General features: G+C 42.1%; 2 protein-coding genes across 2 annotated transcripts in view; one reads left to right on the top strand and one right to left on the bottom strand.

The window, feature by feature from the left end:
- Positions 1–21,993, top strand: part of BEND5 (BEN domain containing 5) — a 313,319-nt gene that overhangs the window by 227,286 nt on the left and 64,040 nt on the right. The window lies entirely within an intron of this gene.
- Positions 3,792–5,463, bottom strand: LOC108290319 (protein farnesyltransferase/geranylgeranyltransferase type-1 subunit alpha-like). Its single transcript, XM_017510104.2, is given in 1 exon segment — positions 3,792–5,463. A coding segment is annotated over 1 exon segment (1,140 nt). The 5' UTR covers positions 5,451–5,463; the 3' UTR covers positions 3,792–4,310.

Below are 21,993 nucleotides of genomic sequence, written 5' to 3'. Positions count from 1 at the left end.
AAAAAAAAAAAAAAAAAAATTGGATCTCATAGGCAGAGAGTTGCTAAAGGATACAAAATTACAGGTAGATAGGAGGAATAAGCTCTAGTGTCTATGCCACTGCAGGATGACTGTAGTTAACAATAATAGTTATATAGTTTCAGCTAGAACTATAATAGTGAATGTTCTCAGAACAAAGAAATAAGTGTTGAGATGATAGATATGCTAATTACCTTGATCTGAGCAATATGTATTATGTATATATATATATCAAAATATCAGTTTCCCATAAATATGTACAATTATTATTTGTCAATTAAAAATTATTTTTAAAAAGTAGCAAAAGAGCGGAACTCAGTGATGGGAAAATCAAGCAGGAAGTTCTTAAATGTTCATATTAGCAAGTAAACCACCGGTGAGGTTTGAACTCTTGGCTTAAGATCAAGAGAAGAGCAAAGAGATTCAAGGTCCCAAGGAGGAGGTTGACAGGGAACTGGGGGACAATCAGTCTCTGGCTAAAACTACTAGACAGCAATATTGTTGAAGGTGTTGCTGAAATAACATCATGACAACATTTTGCCAGGGGACTCAAAAATACCCAAATCTAACCTCATCTCAGCCAACTTTCCCTGGCAGCTCGTTGAGGCAAATATATCCACAAGAGAGGATAAGTTAGTTATTATTATTATCTAGGATTTCGGCTCCAAATCCCAGTGCATAACATGACTGGGCTAAGCTGAACTAAAATGAAGGTCCTTTTCTCCCAAGCTAGTGAGGCTCAAATGGTCTAGAAACAATTCAGTTCCTCAGTCCTCTCTTGTTTTCCTCCAGTGCCCTCTCCTAAGCCTTGATTTGAAGGGAAAAAAAAAAAAAAAAAAGCTACCCAAAATGTCTCCATCAGAGCCAGAAGAAAAAGAACAGAGAAGCCTACCCAGGAAGGGTCGTAAGTCTAGTCCTAGGATCTACCTTACCCAATTTTGCTCATCATCAGCTATTGTTTTCCACCAAGACTTCAGGGAAGGAAAATATACAAAGTCTGACCCATGAGAAGCAAAGTAAAACCTTATTCTTAGCTGGAACCTTGAGCTCAAACCCAAGTGCAGAGAGCCCTGGTGGCCAGGTTGTAGACATGGTAAAGAATAAATGAGATAATACATGAAGTTGCTATCATCAAGCCTAGGCTCCCTTTAGATGAGGTCAGCCTGCTCCTGGAAGCCTAGGATCACTTCTCTCATCTCTTGAACCTCAGCCAAGAGTCCAGACCTCCCTAATGCTATGTGCTTACAAGTCTGGACATCTAAGAACAACTGCTCGATTTTCTCATTGCTTATTTCCTTTCATGAATTGAAGTTTTTTGTTCTGTTTTTCTGCCAGTTCATCTCACAAGCCTGCCTGTATTTCTCTAAAACAATATAACACTGTCTCTTCTTCATATATTACATTCATTTTCTCCCTCAGCAGATATTACCGTCTTTTAGAAACTTCCTAATCCACTCCTTCTGGGTACCTCACTTTGCCTCCAGTCTGGTTTAGGTGTCTCTTCTGTGCTTCAACAGCCTCCTTGGCTTCTGTCTCTCAAAGCACTTATCACTCCATATTATTTTTTAGTTTACTTGAATGTTTCTCTCCCAGAAATGAAATCATTAAAGGCTGGGAATGTATCTGATTCATTGCTGTTTCCCCAGTGTTTAGCCCAGGATTTGGCACAGAACAGACTCTAGAGAGTACTTGATGAATAAATAAATTAAGAAATTATTGAATTTGTCTAGACCAGTGCAGTGTTATCCAGGAGCAGGTGGGGTAAATAGGAATATCTGATCCGGAGTCCCTGTGAATTAAGAACCTCCTACTCTGCTTCCTCCTTCTGTTCTTCATGACCGTAGCCCTCAAAACAACTATTCATGTACAGTCATACTCATCCTTTCCTCCATCATGCAGCATGAATTCCCTTTGCTAAGACTTCAGATACTCTGAATCCAGCTTTGTAGTTTTCACTGGACAACTTTCAGCCTTGAGAAATGCCCCTCTTGGCCTGACTCACTCCCTGTGAACTTCTATCCATTTTGATGCCCTCAGAGGCAATTCCCCACCTATAAGATCCCAGTCACACAGCACGCCCACACTTATTATCTGTCTCAGCTTCAGGTAGTGGCCTCTCATCATGTTTCCTGGCTATGCTGCCCTGACTTCTGGACAGACCTTCCTGAGTTTGCCTTTCTTCCTGAACTTCCAAGTTATCTCTCACAGTTACCCAATCCCTGTGTAAGACCTTGCTGAATGGTTCCTTATCTTTCATCTCAGACCCTCCTGATGCCTGTGTCTTTGGCTGTAATCAGAAATAGCCATGCCCTGGACATTGCTGTGTCAACCCCTCTAGCAGGAGGCTCTAAGATCAGATCCCACCCATTCCCTAAATGCCCCATCTGATATAACATAACATGCTCTTGCTAGACATGCCCCCAAAGTCACTCTAATGGAGAGGGTTGAACCTCACAGAAACCAGAGTGGGCAGGACAGGTTAGAATCAAGAACACACACATAACTAGGAACCAGAGATCCCGGAATAGAAATCAGAGAAGAGGGGGACTTAAAAAAATACTACATGAAATTTTAGATCAAATTTTCAAGAGCAGCAAGTTGTTCATTTAGTTTGAAATAAGTCTGGAAAGATAAAGAATCAGATCTCTTGGACCTGAAATATCAGACCAGAACATTTGAATTTGGAACCATTAAAAATAGGAAGCCACTGTAAATGCTTGAACAAAGCTGTCCAGGAACATACAGAAGACACAAAACTGGGATTCAGGAGGCTCGAGTCTGAGATTCTGGCTTTATCACTAGATGTCTATGCGACTGTGGGCAGTTCCCCTCCCCAGTCTGCCCCAGATAAACGATGTACCAATGTTGAATGGTCTTAGTGCTTCCTCCAGGCTCTCAGACTCCGCGACATATATGCGTTTGACCTAAAGAATTTGAGTTTCTCTCCATCTAGCATCCACCCCCACTACCCACTACCTTGTACTCCCAATCTGCTAAGAATCAGAGCTCCAGAGGAACACCTATTGTGTCCCATCTGTTGGCGACATAGCCAGTGAGAGGAATGCTCTGCCACATGTGCTCTTGTTTATTCCTGATATTTTCCAGAGAACCAGGGATGGGGGAAAAGGGGAGGGAGGAAGAGGCCTCCATGAAGGATCAGTTACAAGTATTGTTGTCCCACTCCATATGTAGACACTGGACAAGGACAGCAGACAATCAGCATGTGGGAAAACCTGTGCCTTTTACCAACTAGCATCCTCCAAAGGTCAAATTCGAGACTTGGAATTTAAAAAGGAAACAAATAAAATGAATGAGCAAGCAGCTCCAAACTTGTTGCCTCAGATGAGATACCACGAGAAGGCTACATCCCTGACCTTTGTGCTGGTTAGTATAGGCTGGGCTAGGCCATTGGTACAGAAAAACTCCAAAATCTTAGTAGCTTATCACAGTAAAGTTCATTTATTTGTTGAAAACTAACAAATTTTGCCGAATACTGACAAATTTTGCCAAAGCTGAAATTTTGAATAAAAGAAGAATAGTTTCCATTTACTGAGTAGCTATGTATGCCCAGGACTATGCTATACACTTTGCATAAATTAGCCCCTTTTTACACATGAAGTAGTTGAGATTCAGATTGGTGAAGCGATTTGACTGGTTATACATCTAAAAAATGGTAGACTGGGATTGAAACCCAAGATGATCTAGGCCTGAGGGTGTGATCTTTCCTTACTCCACACTGCCTGTGAAGGAGACCTTGAAGTGGACTCGATCTCTTTTTTTTTTTTTTTTTTTTTTTAGATACAGCTATAATTTTATTACAAAACCGTTCTTTTGGCATTAGTTGGTTACAGTGATAGCAAGATTCTGTGAGTGTGCAGACCAGCTCTGATGGAACCACTGTATTCCCTGCTTACTGAACCAAACTTTGGCTACCTCATATTCATTACAAACAAGTGACCAGCAGTCATTACTGCTACAAATCCTGACACATGTACCACTGAGGGAGGAGTTGATGCTAAGGGATTAGATTACATGTTGATAAAACTACAAAAGTTCCTTTATGGGACTTTTTCTTTCCCCTCCCATCCAATGGCTTTGCTTTAGAAGAATCACATTACTTAGAGCCATTCTGAGTAGCAGCAGCACCTAAGGAGCATCAGTTCTTGTTAAAAAGCAATACCTGTATGATGTACTTCTACACCACAGGCAAAGGGAAGGATCACTCTAGTTTTAAACTCCTGCATAGATTCCCTTAATAAAAAAAGCATTCCATCAAGTTCTTCTGGATGGTGTTATTGCTGTACATTTGTTGGTGAGTCATTTTCTGTGCTGTGTTTGCTTTGCAGAGATCTTCCAATATATCTCCAATATTCCTTTCTAATAGTGTCCTTTTCTTTAGCTAGGATTTCACATAACTCTAATGCTTTATTAAGAATGTCTTCCTTATTGTCACATTGGTTTTCCAACATGTCTTCATAGATATCCACAAGAAAGGCAATTAGGTAGGGGGAACTATGACTTGGTTGTAAATCAAGTAATTGATTTTACAGATTAGGATATTTGGAAAGACCACGATCCTGCAAAATCCCTTTCAAATGGTTCCATGCACTTTCATTATGTGGGACTAGCTTAATCATTTCCAGTGTGTTTTGGACTTCTCTCTCCAATACAGCCCGATCATTGTAGCCAGTGGTGTTAGAAATGACGAAGTATCTTTGGTTCCAGACAGAGTTATTTCTCACATCCTCTTTGAGAAGTTGGTCCACATACTGCAGTTCATTATCCCAAAGTTTAAATTCCTGAATAACCCACTGTCGATGCTGCCGGGCATGATAATTCTTTGCATCCTGATTAAGAATATCAGCAATAAATTCAAGCTCCTGAGATGGATCTCATAGCCATTCCACTAATACTCGCCTATGATGCCAAACTTGATAGTTTTTGGGCTGCTCCTCAATTATTGCAGTGATGTAGTTCATTTCCTCATGTAGATCCTTCTGAAGTGACTTTAAGAGAACTCTCCGGAAATGCTACACTGTATAATTGGCTGCATTTAATTCAATAGCGTCCCAGGTTAGCTTAAAAGCTCTTTCACTTCTTTCGTCACGCTGTAGGACAGCTCGGAAGTAATCATAAACATCTCTAAATTTGTCACTATAAATGATCTGGACCACGGGATTGGGGCCATCGTTCTGCGGCACTGGATCGATGTCAGCCCATTCTGCTCTGTCCCTGTATAGGACGTAGGAGGGCGAGTCCAGGCTCAGAAACCCGTCGTCCATGGGGGACGCCACGGCTTCCCCGACCTCGGCCGCCATCTCTCCCTCGTGCTGCTGGGGGGGCGGCGGTGGGGGCGGCTGGGGCGGGGGCTGCTCCGGCTGCCCTGGCTCTCCGCCTTGCGCAGCCTCCCCGACCCGCTCTGTGGCCACCATCTCGTCTCGGTCCGCAACTGGACTCGATCTCTTATCCGCGTCATTCAGGAACATCTTGCATGGAAGAGGGTAAGGAAAAGAAATCCTCGGGCAAATGGCTTAGGGAATATATTTTTACATAAATAATTTGCATTGTTCTTTCAGCTTGCCCACTGTCAACAGTGGAGATTACTCAGTGCCCAACTCTCTTCTGTGAACTTGTCTCCCCAAATCAGAAGCACCTCAAGCACAGGAGCTGTGTGTCCCCAGCAGCCAGCCTCATAGTCAGGAGAGTTCTCAGAGCATGTTTATTAGTTGCTGATTGGTTGAATGAATGAGTGAGTAGTTTCACTCATTCTTAACAGACTTTTGAGGAATCTTAAGATGTATGGTTGAAATCAGACCACAAAATTTTGAAGGGAAAAGTCTATGCTTTATAGCTCCTTAGATTTCCTGCATTTACTGTAGGGCAGTCATTAGCTCTTACGCTACCCTAAATGCCTGAAGAAGTGGACCCTATTCCTCATGCACCCAGAATAAAGCTGAGAAGGAAGGAGGAAGTAAATTTGAGGAATATTTGAGACAATGAAACAAGGGGACTTACTTACCAACAGGGTGTCAGAAGTAAGGGAAGAAATACACAAAAGAAGCATAGGGGTACCTGTCTTCAGAAATTAACTCAGACCACTACGAGTAATTTAGAGTTTAAGCAGAGTGTGTAACTGATGTTTCCCCAGACCTGGAGAAGTGGAACCCCAGCCTGTGAGTACAAATGAGGTTCCACTTATAATGATGACATGTGACTTACTGCGTCATTCCTCTATCTGCTCCTGCAGGACTCTGGTCTTCCTCGAAGTCTCATTCGGTTATTTCTAGATGTCTCCAAGTGGCATTGTATGTGAGCTCAGAAAGGATGCTATCCACTTCTACATGATGTCTACCATGTTGCTTCTTTCTTGTTCAGCCCATCCTGTGAGGTTTTCTGCTGCTTGCATTTGAGAGTGCCCCATCCTAGTCAGGGCTCTCACTGTCCAGCAGGAGAAATCCCATGGTCTAGCCAAGAGTGCTGCATGTTTATAATATTAAGCTGTCAGAACAAGAATTATTATCACAACCAAAGTTACACTTTTTCAATCTATAAATGGGACAAATGTTTATCTCCCTCACTCTGTATTCACAGCTCTGTGGTCTTTTTTGGAAATAGCTTCTACCTGCAATTCCCGTCTCCCTGGTGCTCAAACATGGACCCATAGAGCTGATTCAGGAAACTAATCTGAGGGGCAGATACCCTATTTTTACTCTCCTCCTTCCCTAAAGTAGGGCTAGTGCCCTTCCCTGCTGTGCTAATTTCAGCCCCCATGGATCTTCATGTGAACAAAACTCTGCAAGAAGTCTGCCCCAACAGTCCTCCATAGCCTAGACTAAAGCTAGGACCCCTCTTCTGAAGGACGAATACAGTGATCTCTGTTTCTCATTCTGGTTATCTTATAAAAACATGTCTTAACATTTTTCTCTAGATGCATTTATTAAGCACCTGCTGTGCTCCAGATATCAGGCTGGGCACAGTGGCTCATGCCTTTAATCCTAGCACTTTGGGAGGCCAATGTGGGCAGATCACCTGATTTCAGGAGTTCAAGACCAGCCTGACCAACATGGAGAAACCCCATCTCTACTAAAAATACAAAATTAGCCAGGTGTGGTGGCACATGCCTGCAATCCCAGCTACTCAGGAGGCTGAGGGAGGAGAATCACTTGAACCGGGAAGTGAAGATTGCGGTGAGCCAAGATGGTACCACTGCACTCCAGCCTGGGCAACGAGAGCGAAACTCCACGTCAAAAAAAACAAGAAAAAGCTTTCTGTGCAGCCCTCACTTAGTCCTCACCTCATCTCTACGGTCAGGATATTATTAGCCCTTCTATAGCTCCAGGGAGGGAAAGTGCCTACCCAAGGCCAGCCCACTCCGGTACATTCACTTGAGTCTCAGCCTTTGTTTTGACACTCTGGCCATGGCCTCTCTTGGGAGTCTGTTTCTTGCCCTTTGTGATTACCAGACTCAGCACTTACTCTTTCTTTTCCTTTCATGCCTTACACATTAGATCTGACACCCAGCATACCTTTCCAGCTGTGATCTCAGCCTCTCTGGGCAAAAATTTGGTTTTCTCTTCTCTCTGGTTCATATACAGATTAGGCCTCCTTTCACTTGGGGCTCTCCAAATTTGGCCCTGCCTCATAAGGGACATTTAACTGAGCCTGACTTACCAGAGCCCTAGAAGTTAGGCCTGACAACTTCTTTGTATACTAGGTGGCCTTGGGAAGAATCTTAACATCTCTGTGCCTCAGTTTAGTTGACCAAAAAGCAGTACTATATCTATCTTGCAGGTTTACTGTGGGAAATAATGAGACAGAATGTTTAAGCTGCCTCTAATGATGCCTGAAACAGTAAATGCATAGTAAAGAAAGTGCTATAAAAGCGTAATCTTCCCTTCAATTGTATCTGGTAAGCAGCAAATACCATTATAATTCCATTTTGTGGATGTGGAAACTGATATCAAAAATAGGTTAAAAGACTTACCCCAGGTCCCAGACCTTGAAAATGGCAGATCTCAAATATGAAGCAGATCCTGGTATTTAAAGACTCACTGTCTTATACTGCTTGGCACAAAGCAGACCCTCTACAAATAGGGTTATGGGTTGCTCCTAAGTGAATATATTAATGAATGAATGTTCCTTCTCTTCCCTTTGTGTCATTGCCTCAGATACCAGTGTTCTGCCCTAAGACTTGCCCACTGATTTTCTGTGTCCAGAGGAGATTAAATGTTGCAGTTTTCTCTACCCCTAAAATCTCTGCCCAGCCCAGTCTCTGGCTGAGTTCCTTGGCCCAGAACAATACAGGGAGAAATCCTTTCACAATTTGGGGGTTACCAATGGAGCATTCCTGCTGAGCCAGGCCTCTTGCCAAGCAACTTCCACTGCACATCTTATATGCAGATGTGTGCAACAATCCTGCACATCTGCATGGGGAACATTCAAAAGCTATAAATTGGCTGGAAAAAAGGAAAATGTGAGTGTCAGCTCTATAGAAATGGATGCTCCTGATGGGTCAAGCAGAGGAAGAGAACAGATCACACGCTGAGAATAGTTGGCCCAAAGCAGACTGCGGATAGAGAAACAACACTACACCCCAACTTTCACCTCTCACAGGGAGGCTCATGCAATTTCAGAAGTGTGGATACCACTGTCTAATTTAAGTTATTTCTCTACCAATGTCCCCATCTCCCTGAGCCACAATCTCCTTGAGCCTTTTGAGAGTTTTGTTCTTAATTTGCATCACCTCAGTCTGTAAGAAGAAAAGCAAAGCATGGCAGCAGAGCCAGTGGTAAGAACCCTGGACTAGGACTAAGACATCTTTCTTCAAATGCATTCATATAACTAACATGTACAGAGTACCCATGCTTGTGCCAGGCACAGAGGGACAGAGATGATTCCATCACAGTCAGGATGCTCAAGAAGGCACCACAGTCTAATGGGGCAGATGGGCAAGGAAATGAACAACTTAGAAGAAAGCACAGAAAGCTTCTGGGAGTGCAGGGTTGGTTAACGTAAAAGGCATATCACAGAATGCTTCCTAGAGGAGGTAACATCTGAGTGAATCTTGAAGAGATATGGCAAGTACCCAAGTGAAGAACTTATGCATACTAAGATACTAACACCACCGAAGCACTGTTGGATATATGAGAGTAGTTGCTCATTCACAACCACCGATACCTCCACACACATACACGCACACACATATGGGCACACATACACACCTTCGGAGGCAGGTGTAATACTGGTTGGGAATAGTTCATATGGTAACCCTTGCTGTTCATGTTGCCGCAATCCAAATGTCTCCCTTCCCCAGTGGTGCTGTTTCCTGAAAAGCCTTGGCAAGTTTCCTCAGAATCAGCTACTTTGCCACTGTTACTTTAAAAGCTTCTTTTTCTCCTACCAAATGGCAAAGGAAGCCAGAGAAAAATGAATTCACCAGGGCATCTTGAGCTTGCTCTTGCTCTTCATGTCCCCCAGGCTAATCCCTCAAGAGTCCTGGCTAGAACAAAGAAAGAGCAGGCTTATGGTTGAAGGGAGTAGTGGTTCAGTGTAAGGAAAAGGCTGACTGTGAAGGGGTAGGTCACTGCCTTTGATCCCTGCAGGAGAATCTGGGGGCAGAAGAAAGAATGCAGAGCAAGGATGAGTGTAGGGGCACTAGAGGTAGGGATTTTGCTCTATGTGAACGGCTATTTCCGCAAGTCAAAGCCGCCTACCAGTGGGATTAGCAGCTTTGAAAAGTGGTAAGCACTCTGTCCCTGCTGAAGTGTGAGGGGAACAGACCACTGCTTAGGGGATGAGGAAGATGTAGCTGGTTGTCAAACACCAGAGGAGAGGTCACATCTCTTTGCCCTGTTCTGCCATCTTCACAAGGGAATTGACTTAGTACAGAGCAAATATTCAGGCCTCTAAGAGTCCAAGGATTTGCATTTCCAAGGTTATGGAGAAAGGCATGTAGTAAATGTGTGTATAGGCATCCAAGATGTGAAAGGTGTGATTGTTTTCAGAACCTAATCTCATACCTTCCCAGCCTTGCTGAACTGAATATTGCAAATATATTCTCATTTGTATTTGGAATGGTGTGTTTCTAAGCAATCATCATTCTGAATACTCATCCCAAACAGGAGATGACCTGAATATTTAATAGAATAAAAATGTATATATTAGATTACTTATTCAAATGCCTATCTGGCAGTTTGGATAGAATTAAGCAATAGTCCAATCTGCCTGTTGTTTTATGCATAGGATGTCAAAGCTAAACAGCCCTTAGAGAATATTCTTGTATTCTTTCCCTGCACAGAACCACATCTTGTCCTGTTCACAGATGGGGAAACAGACTGAGAAGGGGGCATAGAGCATGAGATGGGAGACCCAGGAACAGTGCTACCATTTGGTGGCTAGGCAAGGTAATATTACTGCTGTTGGACAAAGGAAGCAACTGAGGTTCGGTGTGCTTAAGTAATTTTGCATTCTCATGGCGGGTAAATCACAGAGTTGTCTCCATCTCAGGCTATTATTCTCCTGCACTGCCTTACTGAGCCCCTAATATAGCCCGAGAGTGTGTTTCTCCTTTCATGCCACCTTCAGACTGTCTGGCAGGTACTTCGACTATGAAATCTGGGGAGTGATGTTATTATCCCTGTTCTATAGTTGGGAAAATCCCCATGAGATATGGAACTACATTTTAGATTCCCCAAACCAGGGATTCTACTGCACAGCTATTGTACCTTGCAAGCTCTAAATGCTCCTCAACATCAAGCAAGAGCACGTTGTTCTGTTCTGCTGTTACAATAACAAAAGGCAATAACCCAAATTTGCCTTTTGAAATGAGCCCAAATATTCCTTTTGATGGAAAACGTTCCCTCAGAAGCTTGGTTAGAAGTCATTTCTAAGAAAACTTCCCTATGTGCTCCCTACTCCAGACCCCAGAGCACTTCTCACGTAGTATCGTCATTGTACAGGGGACATTCTCCCCACTAAATCGTGAGTCCGATAACCACCTCTGACTGTTTTCTGTATCTCCAGCATGGGATCTGGTACCCAGCAGTTTTCTGAGATTTGCTGAAAAAATGAATAGATATTTGGGTAGCATCACTGCCGGATGATATAATAAGACTATGTGGTAGGAGCTCAAGGGGAAGGGACTCTTCTCCCCGTCCCAACCAATCTCTGGCCATCAAAGACAATATGGCAAGCCCTGAAAGTTAATATCATGCGTCCATCCCCAGCAAACAGTAACTGAAACATAGAACAAAGTCTCTGAGCTTCCTATGATTTTGCCATTTCTGTGGAAGAAGAAAACACCATCTGCAGTACATGTTTCTATTCAGACTTGAACCTCACTTCATGTCACCAGACAATTCTGAAAGCACTTTAGCATTCTTTCCAGTACCATCCTTGCTAGCCTGTCTCTCCAGACTCCTAGAGCCCCTACTCCTCCAGGAAGGATTCCCCAGCTCAGTAGCCCACCATGATATCTCCCCCTTCTGACTCCTCTTTCTCACCTGACACACCATTCATTTCCTGTTTATCAGATGCTGCCTGTTATTTGTCAGTTATAGATGGTCAGTGTGGGTGGAGAGACGCAGTGTGGGCCAGTAAAGAGCTCACAAGCTCTGGGCTCAGAGAGACTCGAGTACAAATCCCAACTTGACCAGTGAATAACTGTAGAACCTTGGAACATTTATTTAACCACTCCAAGGCAGTAAAATTGGGAGTAAAACTTCACTGTCAGGATTGTTGGGAGATATGCAGGGACCCTGATAACTGAGGGCATTTTCTCCAAAGCTGGGGAGCACATGCTTTATCTACAGACACCCCTGTAATGGTGTATCTTTTAAAAATAATGCTTTGGCTATTGCACATTGAATGGGTTGGAGAAGAGGCAGTAAAGGAGAGAAACCAGGCAGGAGAATTTGCAGGAATGGTCTGGTCATGGGTTGGCAGGGTGGAGAGGAGGTGTGGCAGTGTGAAGTTACCAGAAATAATTGTCTGAACAAAAGAGGTAATAAATCATAATAAGAGCTAGTGTTTGTGAGCTTCTACTCTGGGCCAGGAATTATGCCATCACGTTTTGGGATTTTGTTTTATCTTGTTAATAATATAAAATGTTTACTCTCCATTTTCTAGATGAGGAAACTGAGATGTTGAGAGGTTAAGCAAAGTATCCAAAATGACAAAATGACATACTAAGAAAACTTGGATTCAAGTCTAGACAATCTCATTTCAGAGCCTAACTGCTTAACCATCAGACTAGCTCACAATTGTAGCAGAGGTTGGAGAAAAACCATTTAGATAGTGAAACTGGCAGAACTTGCTGAAATATTGGCAAGAGTGGGTAAGAAAGAGGGTAGAGCATAGGACACTCTCACGTCTCTCTCACAGGCCCACAGGTCCAGAGAGGCAGAGCCAGGATTTTAACCCGATTTTGTCTAATGCCAAAGCACTTCCTCTTTTCATAGCCTCAGAAAATTTTACCTCAGACCTTACTTAGTGAGGTAGAAATCTGTACCTTCCCCAGAATTTTATAATTCCTTTGTTTAAACCATTATACCATGACTTTCTTTCCTTAAGACGTTGAGGGTATATATTTCTTTACAGAGGGATTATCAATTACAAAGAAAAATTGACAGGAAAAGGCATTTGATAGCTTTGCTTCTTTGGTGCCAAAACAAATGCAAAAAAAGACTCCAAGTGCCTTTGGGAATAGCCAGTCAAGGAAGGGCAGAACATACACTGTAGTCAGAGGGAGACTGGTGTACGTTTGAGCTCTACATTCATTCGTACCTTTACCAGGCCTTTCCCAAGGCTCTTCTGAGTGCCAGATTGGGCTGGACACTGACACTGAAGGACAGTGCTGGATAACAACCCCTGCCTGTAGAGCTCATAACCAAGGTGTAAGATGGACAAATAGGTGGGCCTTCAAGAGCTATTCGAAAGAAGGGGGAGGGTGATCTCTACACAAGAGGAGATGCTATGTTTGGGTCTTGGCATTGGGCAGAAGCCAAGCCATGTGGCCTTGGGCACATTACTTCACTTAGCTTCCTTGTCTTTACTAGTGGGAACAATCAAGCTTACGTTAACCTGTTCTTTACTCTCAGATACTCAATGACCTATAGTGCTGAGTTGGCACTGAGAACCTGGAGTCTTCACTGTTCCTGGGGTGGATCAGGTTAGACACACAGACTGCAAAGCTTGATGCTGAGAGTGGGAGCCAGTGGTCTATGGTGGAAATAAAACAGAAAAATAGACAAAGCCTAACCCTGGATGCCGCTTGAATGGGCCAGGTAGAAATGTAAGTTCAAGTATGAAGTGAAAGGTAGAAGACAAGACATGAGTCTACAGGCATGTGTTATAATGAGGGTGGAGCCAGAGGCAGGGCCTAGAGACAGGCTCTGGGTATTACTTGGAGCATAGACATTGGAACCTCTGTGGTACACTCTGGATGGGGTGGGCTTCGTTAAGCATGCTGAGTGGTCCAGTGCTATTAGGAGAATGAAATGACATTATGCATGTGAAGCACCCAGCATACTTCTTAGTACATTCAGTTAACTTTCAATGAATGTTAATCATAGAATTGCTCTCTTTTTACATCAGAGTACACCAAGAGCTTCCAATGCACTAGATCCTGTGCTGGATACTGAGAGGAAAGGGATGATTAAGATGTAATTTCTGTCCCCAGAAGCCCAGACTAATGGAGATCCAGACACGTAAATAACATGTTCCAACTGAAGGTTCTAAATGACATCATGGGATAAACATAGAGCTATGGCAGGGTGAAGGGGCATTATCCTAACCTAATTGTTCCTGGAAGGCTCCCTGGAAGAGATAATGGCTAAGGTTACTCTTGAAGGTTAAGAAAGAGTTAGCCAGGCAAAAATTAGTGAGAAATCCATGCTGGGAATGGGCACAGCTTCAACATAAGCATAGAACAGCATGGTGTGTTCAAGAAAATAGAATATAAGGAGAGGCAAGTGATAAGCCTAGGGGGTAGGCAAGGAGACCAGATCTGGAGACGAAGGAGCCTGGCCTCCATCCTGAAACTTCTATCAGCTGATAGGAAGCCAGTGAAGAGTTTTAAGCAGAAAGTTAACATGGCTGATTTTATGCTTTAATTAGGTCACTCTGGCTGGTGGGGGAGAGGATGTTAGAGAATACCAGCTGGAGGCTAGGGAAAGTCTTTTGTTTGATGTTTTGAAAAAAAAAAAAAAAGTCATTATGGAGGCAAGGCTGGAGGGGAAAATGGCAGATAGAAGACAGAACTAAAGTGTGTGCAGCTCCCAGTCAGAACAGCATGTGGAGACTCACACTGTGAACTTTTGCTCCAAGAGCCACTGCAAAAACATGCAAGGAAGACCAAAAGAATTCATAGATCCTGCGGAAGAAGCAGCTTGCCATTGCAAACTTCACGAGACAGCCAAAAAACTGCAAGCTCTCAAAGTGTGAGAGGGGAAAACCTGCCTACGAACACACATCCCTACTGGAGAACCTGAAAATCCAGATCACAGGAGAAGGATTTAACCTTACCTAGATCTGATATGGATTTTGGGAGTTGAGCAAGATACTAAAGTAGAAGAAGCTATGGAGAAAGCCCTGTAGGCACTCTCAATCCCCAGCTGAAGCCCAGGGAAGCCATCCCTGACTTTATCTTACAGGAGTCCTTGGGAAAGGCAGCCAGAGGAACTAGGGAGGGGTCACAAGATGAAAGAAGATTCCAACTAAACTTTGTAATAATTTTGACCAGTGTGGGGTGAACAGGAATAGCTGTAGATACAAGTGCAGTATCTTCAACCAATAGTGTGGGCAGGTGGGGAGGGGCAAGGCCAGAAAGCCACACTTGTTTTCTCAGTGAGGAGGCACGTAGCCTGGGGCAAGGTTTAAGCCCTGCATGTGGCCTGCCTGGATATAAATTTGGTGCTATTAGTGGGGCACAGTGGAGTGAGACTGGTCTTGCTGGCTTTGTGGGAACTGGGTGAGGCTTGTCACTGCCAGCTTTCCCCCAATTTCCCTGGCAACCTGTGTGATGCACCAGAGGCAGCCATAATCCACCTTGGAACCATAACTGCATTGGCCTGAGAACCACCCTCCCCCATCCCCCACAACAGCCACAGTAAGCACCTCCCAAGGAGAGTCTGAGCTCAGACCCACCTAAACCTGCCCAAACCTGATGGTTTTGCTCTACCTGCCCTGGCAGCTGAATGCAAAAGACACAAACTCTTGGGAGCTTTATGTCCCCATGTATCCATTGCCTGAGAAACCTGAATACTTACCTGTCCAACTTAGGGCAAGCTTGTATCCTTCTTCTACTACCATAGCTAGTGCTCTGTTGCTCTCTTGAAAGAGAATGATTTTTGGGTAAACAATGAAATCAAGATGGAAACTAAAAATACATTGAACTGAGTGGTAATAGTGATAAAAGCCATCAAAACCTCTGGGATACAGCAAAAGTGGTGCTAAGAGGAAAGTTCATAGCATTGAATGCTCACATCAAAAAATCTGAAATGGCACAAATAGACAATCTAAGCACACACCTCAAGGAACTACAGAAACAAGAAAAAAAACAAACCTAAAACCAGCAGAATAAAAGAAATAACAAAGATCAGAATGAAATTGAAACAAACAAACAAAAAGGGTAAATGAAACAAAAAGCTGGTTCTTTGAAAAGATAAACATAATTGATAGACTGTTAGTGAGATTAAGCAAGGAAAGAACAGAGATGGTCCAAATAAGCTCAATTTGAAATGAAATGGGAGATATTACAATGGATATCAGAGAAATACAAAAGATTATTCAAGGATTCTTTTCTGCTCCAGGATCCAACTCAGGGCACTCAATTGCATTTAGTTGTTATGTCTTCACAGTCTCCTGCGGTCTGAAGCAATTGGTCAGTCTTTTATTGTTTTTCATGACCTTGAGAGTCTTGAGGAGAACTGGCCCAGTATCCTATTAAAGGTGCCCCAGTCTGGGTTTGTCTGTTGTTTTCATCATTAATAAACTGGGGTTATGGATTTTTGTTAAGAATGCCAAAAAAAAAAAAAAAAAGATTATTCAAGGATTCTGTGAGTACTTTATGTACAAAACTAGAAAACCTAGGTGAGAGGATAAATTCCTGAAAATGTACAACCCTCAAAGATTAAACCAGGAAGAAACAGAAACTCTGAACAGATCAGTAACAAACGGTGATATTGAAACAATAATTTTTTAAGTTGCCAACAAAAAATGTCCAGGACCAGCTGGATTCACAGCTGAATTGTATCAGAATTCAAAGAATTGCTACCAATCCCACTGAAACTATTCCAAAAGGTACAAAAAGAGGGAATCCTCCCTAAATCATTCTATGAAGCCAATATCACCTTAATACCAAAACCAGGAAAGGATATAACAAAAAAAGAAAACAATAGACCAATATCTCTGATGAACATAGATGCAAAAATCCTCAAAAAAAAAAAAATACTAGCTAACTGAATCCAACAGCATATCAGAAAGATAATATATCATGGTCAAGTGGTGATGTGTGGATCATACCAGGGATGTGGGGACGTTTAAACATATGCAAGTCAATAAATGTGATACATCACATAAACAGAATTAAAGACAAAAAAAAAAAACACATAATCCTCTCAATAGACACAGAAAAAGCATTTGACAAGATCCAGCATCTCTTTATGATAAAATCCTCAGAAAAATCAGCATAGAAGGGTCATTTCTCAAAGTAATAAAAGCCATCTAGGACAAACCCACAGCCAACATTTATACTGAACAGGGAAACATTGAACGCATTCCCCCTGAGTACTAGAACAAGACAAGGATACCCACTTTCACTGCTTCTATTTGGCATAGTATTAGAAGTCCCAGCCACAGCAATCAGAAAAGAGAAGGAAATACAAGGCATCCAAATTAGTAAAGAGGGAGTTAAACTCTCACTGTTTGCCAGTGATGTGATTGTATACCTAAAAAACCCTGAAGACTCATCCAGAAAGCTCCTAGATCTATTAAATGAATTCACTAAAGTTTCAGGATACAAAATCAATGTACACAAATCAGTAGCACTGCTACACACCAACAACAACCAATCTGAGATTCAAAAAAAGAACACAACTCCTTTTACGACAGCTGGAAAAAATAAAATCTAATACTTAGGTTTATATCTAACCAAGGAGGTAAAAGATCTCTACAAGGAAAACTACAAAACACTGCTGAAAGTAATCACAGATGAAACAAACAAATGAAAACACAGTCCATGCTAATGGATGGGTAGAATCAATATTGTGAAAATGACCGTGCTGCCAAAAGCAATCTATAAATTCAATGCAATTCCCATCAAAATACCATCATCATTCTTCACAGACCTAGAAAAAACAATCCTGAAATTTATATGGAACCAAGAAAGAGCCTGCATAGTCAAAGCAAGACTAAGCAAAGAATAAATCTGGAGGCATCACATTTCCAGACTTCAAACTATACTACAAGGCTACAGTTACATGGTACAGCATGGTACCAGTATAAAAATAGGCATATAGACCCTTGGAAGAGAACAGAGAACCCAGAAATAAAGCCAAATACAGCCAACTGATCTTTGACAAAGCAAACAAGAACATAAAGTGGGTGGGGAAAGGACACCCTATTCAACAAATGGTGCTGGAATAATTGGCAAGCCACATGTAGAAGAATGAAACTGGATCCTCATCTCTCACCTTTTACAAAAATCACTCAAAATGGATCAAAGACTTAAATCTAAGACCTAAAACCATAAAAATTCTAGAAGATGACATCAGAAATACTCTTCTAGACGTTGGCTTAGGCAAAGAGTTCATGACCAGGAAAGCAAATGCAACAAAACAAAGCAAATGCAACAAAAACAAAAGCAATGCAACAATAGCAAAGACAAATAGATGGGACCTTCTACACAGCAAAAGAAATAATCAGCAGAATAAACAGACAACCCACAGATTGGGAGAAAATCTTCAAACTGTACATCGGACAAAGTACTAATATCCAGACTCTATAAGGAACTCAAACAAATCAGCAAGAAAAAAAAATCCCCATCGAAAAGTAGGCTAGGGACATGAATAGACAATTCTCAAAAGAAGATATACAAATGGCCAACAAACATGAAAAAATGCTCAACATCACTAATTATCAGGGAAATGCAAATCAAAACCACAATGAAATACCACCCTACTCCTGGCAAGAATGGCCATAATTTAAAAATTAAAAAATAATAGATGTTGGCATGAATGTGGTAAAAAAGGGAACACTTTTACACTGCTGATGGGAATGTAAACTAGTGCAACCACCCTGGAAAACAGTATGGAGAGTCCTTAAAGAAGTAAAAGTAGAACTACCATTTAATCCACCAATCCTACTGCCCAGAGGAAGTCATTATATGAAAAAGACATTTGCACACATATGCTTATAGCAGCACAATTTGCAACTGCAAAAATATAAAAACAGCCTAAATTCTCATCAACCAATGAGTAGATAAAGAAAATCTGGTATATGAGCAGGGCATGGTGGCTCACACCTGTAATCCTAGAGCTTTGGGAGGCCAAGGTGAGCAGATCACTTGAGGTTAGGAGTTTGAGACCACCCTGGCCAACATCGTGAAACTCTGTCTCTACTAAAAATACAAAAATTAGCCAGAAATCGCTTGAACCCAGAAGGCAGAGGTTGCAGTGAGTTGAGATTGTGCCACTGCATTCCAGCCTGGGGAACAGAGTGAGACTCAGTCTCAAAAAAAAAAAAAAGAAAAAAAAAGGAAAAGAAAAGAAAATGTGTGTGTGTGTGTGTGTGTGTGTGTGTGTGTGTGTGTGTGTGTGTGTGTACACTATGGAATACTATTCATCCACAAAAAGGAATGAAATAATGGCATTCGCAGCAACCTGGATGGAGTAGGAGACTGTTATTCTAAGTGAAGTAACTCAGAAATGGAAAATCAAACCACATATTCTCACTTACAAGAATATAAGAACTAAGCTACAAGGATGCAAAGGCCTAGGAATGGTATAATGGACTTTGGGGACTTGGGAAGAAGGGTAGGATGAGGGTGAGGGAGAAAAGACTACACATTGGGTACAAGTATATACTTTCTGGGTGATGAGTGCACCAAAATCTCGGAAATCACCTCTAAAGAACTTACCCATGTAACCAAAAACCACCTGTTCCTTATAAACTGTTAAAATAAGAAAAGTCATTATGCTTTGGCAAAATTAATTGGGGAGGATTCTGAAATGAAACAAGGGTTTTGGGTCTGAAGCTAGCTATGAAAGGTTAACATTTTACTGCTATGTTCAGTAAGCTGAGTTTCTGTTTTCTACATCCTTAAACTTCACGTACAGGGGCATATTGCCTTTAAGGGCCCTTCCAGGTTTAAGTCTTCGAGACTTAATAATTATATTTCTCTTCTTAGAGTGTGTATGTCATTGACCCCCTAGTACGACATGCGATTCAAACTCTGCTTTCCTGTGTCAGAGTGGGCTGCTATCTTCCCACTGTGGAGGTTTGCCTTTATCTTACCTGTTCTCCTTGTGGAAGATGCTATATGTATCACATGGTTGGACAGTGTTAAGATCTATGGCTGGATCAGGGACATTCTGTGGCCAAGTTCAGGATTCATAGTGTGGGACCCAATCTGTAACCAAGATTGCTTTCAGTCTATGGTTACAGAGCTGAGAAAATTATCCAGTTGAGATCTTTGAAATCATGTCTTTATACTCATAACCACAGTGTCTGCTCCACTTACCTGACCTGCTAAACTGTGCTGGAGGATTCTGGGCACGTGAACATGGACACTCAAGGATTCTTCTGGTCCTGGCTATGCCCAACTCTGTATAAGCTGGGGAGAAAATGGGTACTCTGGATCCCCACAACCTCCAGTGCTTCCTTCCAAGGCAATACTAATTCAATTCACTGTCTTAGAGTGGCCTGTTTTATGACTGGGAGCCCCTTAAGGGAAAGAGCTCCACTGGATTCATCAGTTTTTATGAGTTCATTATTGCTACCTCTTTTAATTGTGGAATTCCCTAGTTGTAAGTACTATGCTAGATATTGGAGATATAGAAGTAAACAAGCCACACATAACCTCTGCCTTCACGCGGGCTAATATCAATGCAGAGGTGAGAAGATAGGTGCTTTGATAGGACAGAAGAAGTATAGTGTACTACTGCAATAGAGAACAAGGGTCCTAACCAAGTGTGGTATTAGAAAAAGTCCTTTTGGGAAATTAATGTTTAATTTGGGGCCTGAAAAATAAATAGTAATTGGACAAATGAATGGCACTAGGGGAAATCGTTATAAGTAGAGGGAACAGCTCATGTGAATACCTATAAGTAAAAGGAAGTTGACTCATTGAAGGCACCAGAAAAAGGCCAGTTTGATCTTTGTCATGGAACTGTTCTATATCTTGATGGTGATGGTAGTCACATGAACCTACACATGAACAAATTGCATAGAACTGGCCAGGCCCAGTGGCTCCCACCTGTAATCCAAGCACTTTGGGAAGCCAAGACGGGCAGATCACCTGAGGTCAGGAGTTCGAGAACAGCCTGGCCAACATGGTGAAACCCCGTCTCTACTAAAAAAAAAAATACAAAAATTAGCTGGGTGTGGTTGCAGATGCCTGTAATCCCAGCTACTCAGGAGGCTGAGGCAGGAGAATCACTTGAACCTGAGAGGCAGAGGCTGCAGTGAGCTGAGGTTTTGCCACTGCACTCCAGCCTGGACAACAGAGTGAGACTCCATCTCAAAGAAAAAAAGATTGCATAGAACTAAATACACATACATATACACAAATGAATACATGTAAAACTGATGAAATATGAGTAATGTCAATGGATTATAACAATGTCAACTTTCTGGGTGTGATACTGTACTCCAGTATGCAAGATGTTACCACTGGGAGAAACTGGGTATACAGGATAGCTCTCGATTATTCTTAGAACTATATGTGAATCTATAATTATCTAAAAATAAAAAGTTAAAGAAAGAAGAAAAAGGAACAAAAGGGTTTGAGGAAAAGGGGGAGGGGGGGAAAGAGAAGAACAAAGTGGCAGCCAGTTTAACTGAAGCAAAGAGAATAAGGGAATACACAGCATGAGTTGAGCCCAGAGAGTTGGTAGGGGTTAGAGATTGTATAGGATTAAAATCAGGTGGGACTTTATCCAAAGTTAGATGAGAAGCTTTTGGAAGGTCTTTTTTGAGGAGTAACATGATCAAATTTGCATTTGAGGGTGATCATTCTGGTTTGGGGAATGCATTGGGAAGGAGTAAGATTAAGAGCAGGGAAACAATTGAACTAGGATATAGTGGAGAAGAAGAGAAATAGATGTGAAAGATATATATGGCTCAGAATCCATGGGAGTTGATGACTAAGAGGTGAGAGGACAGTAGGAGTCAAGAGTGACTCACTGGTTTCTAACCTGATCTTTGGGCGGATGATAGTACTCTTTACTAAAATAGGAAACATTTGAGGAGAAGCAAGCTTCAAGAGAAAAGTTTGAAGAGATGGATTTGAAATATTTGAGACGCCATTAAGACCTTAAAGTTGATATGTCTAGTAAGCAGCTGTATGCCTATGTAACGGGAGCTCAGAAGTCTGCACTAGGTGTGTGCATACACAGAAAAAAGGCCGGAAGACCTGCAAAAAAATTCTGAGGACTATTGACATCAGAAATGGGGGTCAAGGAAGAGGAGCCTACATGGAGACTAAAGCTTATCAAAGAGGTCAGAAAAACTTAAAGATTACTGAAATCAGGAGGAAAAAACGTTTTCTGGTTAAAGGCAAGGTCAGCAGTGTGAATGCTCCTGAGAGACCAAATGAAGCAAAGTGTCCTTGAATCAGTAACTCATTGGTGACTCTGGAGAGTACGTTCGGTAGCGGCAAAGGCCAGACCGCAGTGGAGTTGAGAAGTGAATGGGAGTGAGTGGATGTTGAAAATAACTATGCATAGCACTTTGTTCCAGAAAGTTCTGCTTTTGCCG

This window comes from Cebus imitator, unplaced genomic scaffold (assembly GCF_001604975.1).
Source record: "Cebus imitator isolate Cc_AM_T3 unplaced genomic scaffold, Cebus_imitator-1.0 Scaffold430, whole genome shotgun sequence".
Taxonomy (NCBI): Eukaryota; Metazoa; Chordata; class Mammalia; order Primates; family Cebidae; genus Cebus; species Cebus imitator.
This window is presented reverse-complemented; position numbering and strand designations above follow the sequence as displayed.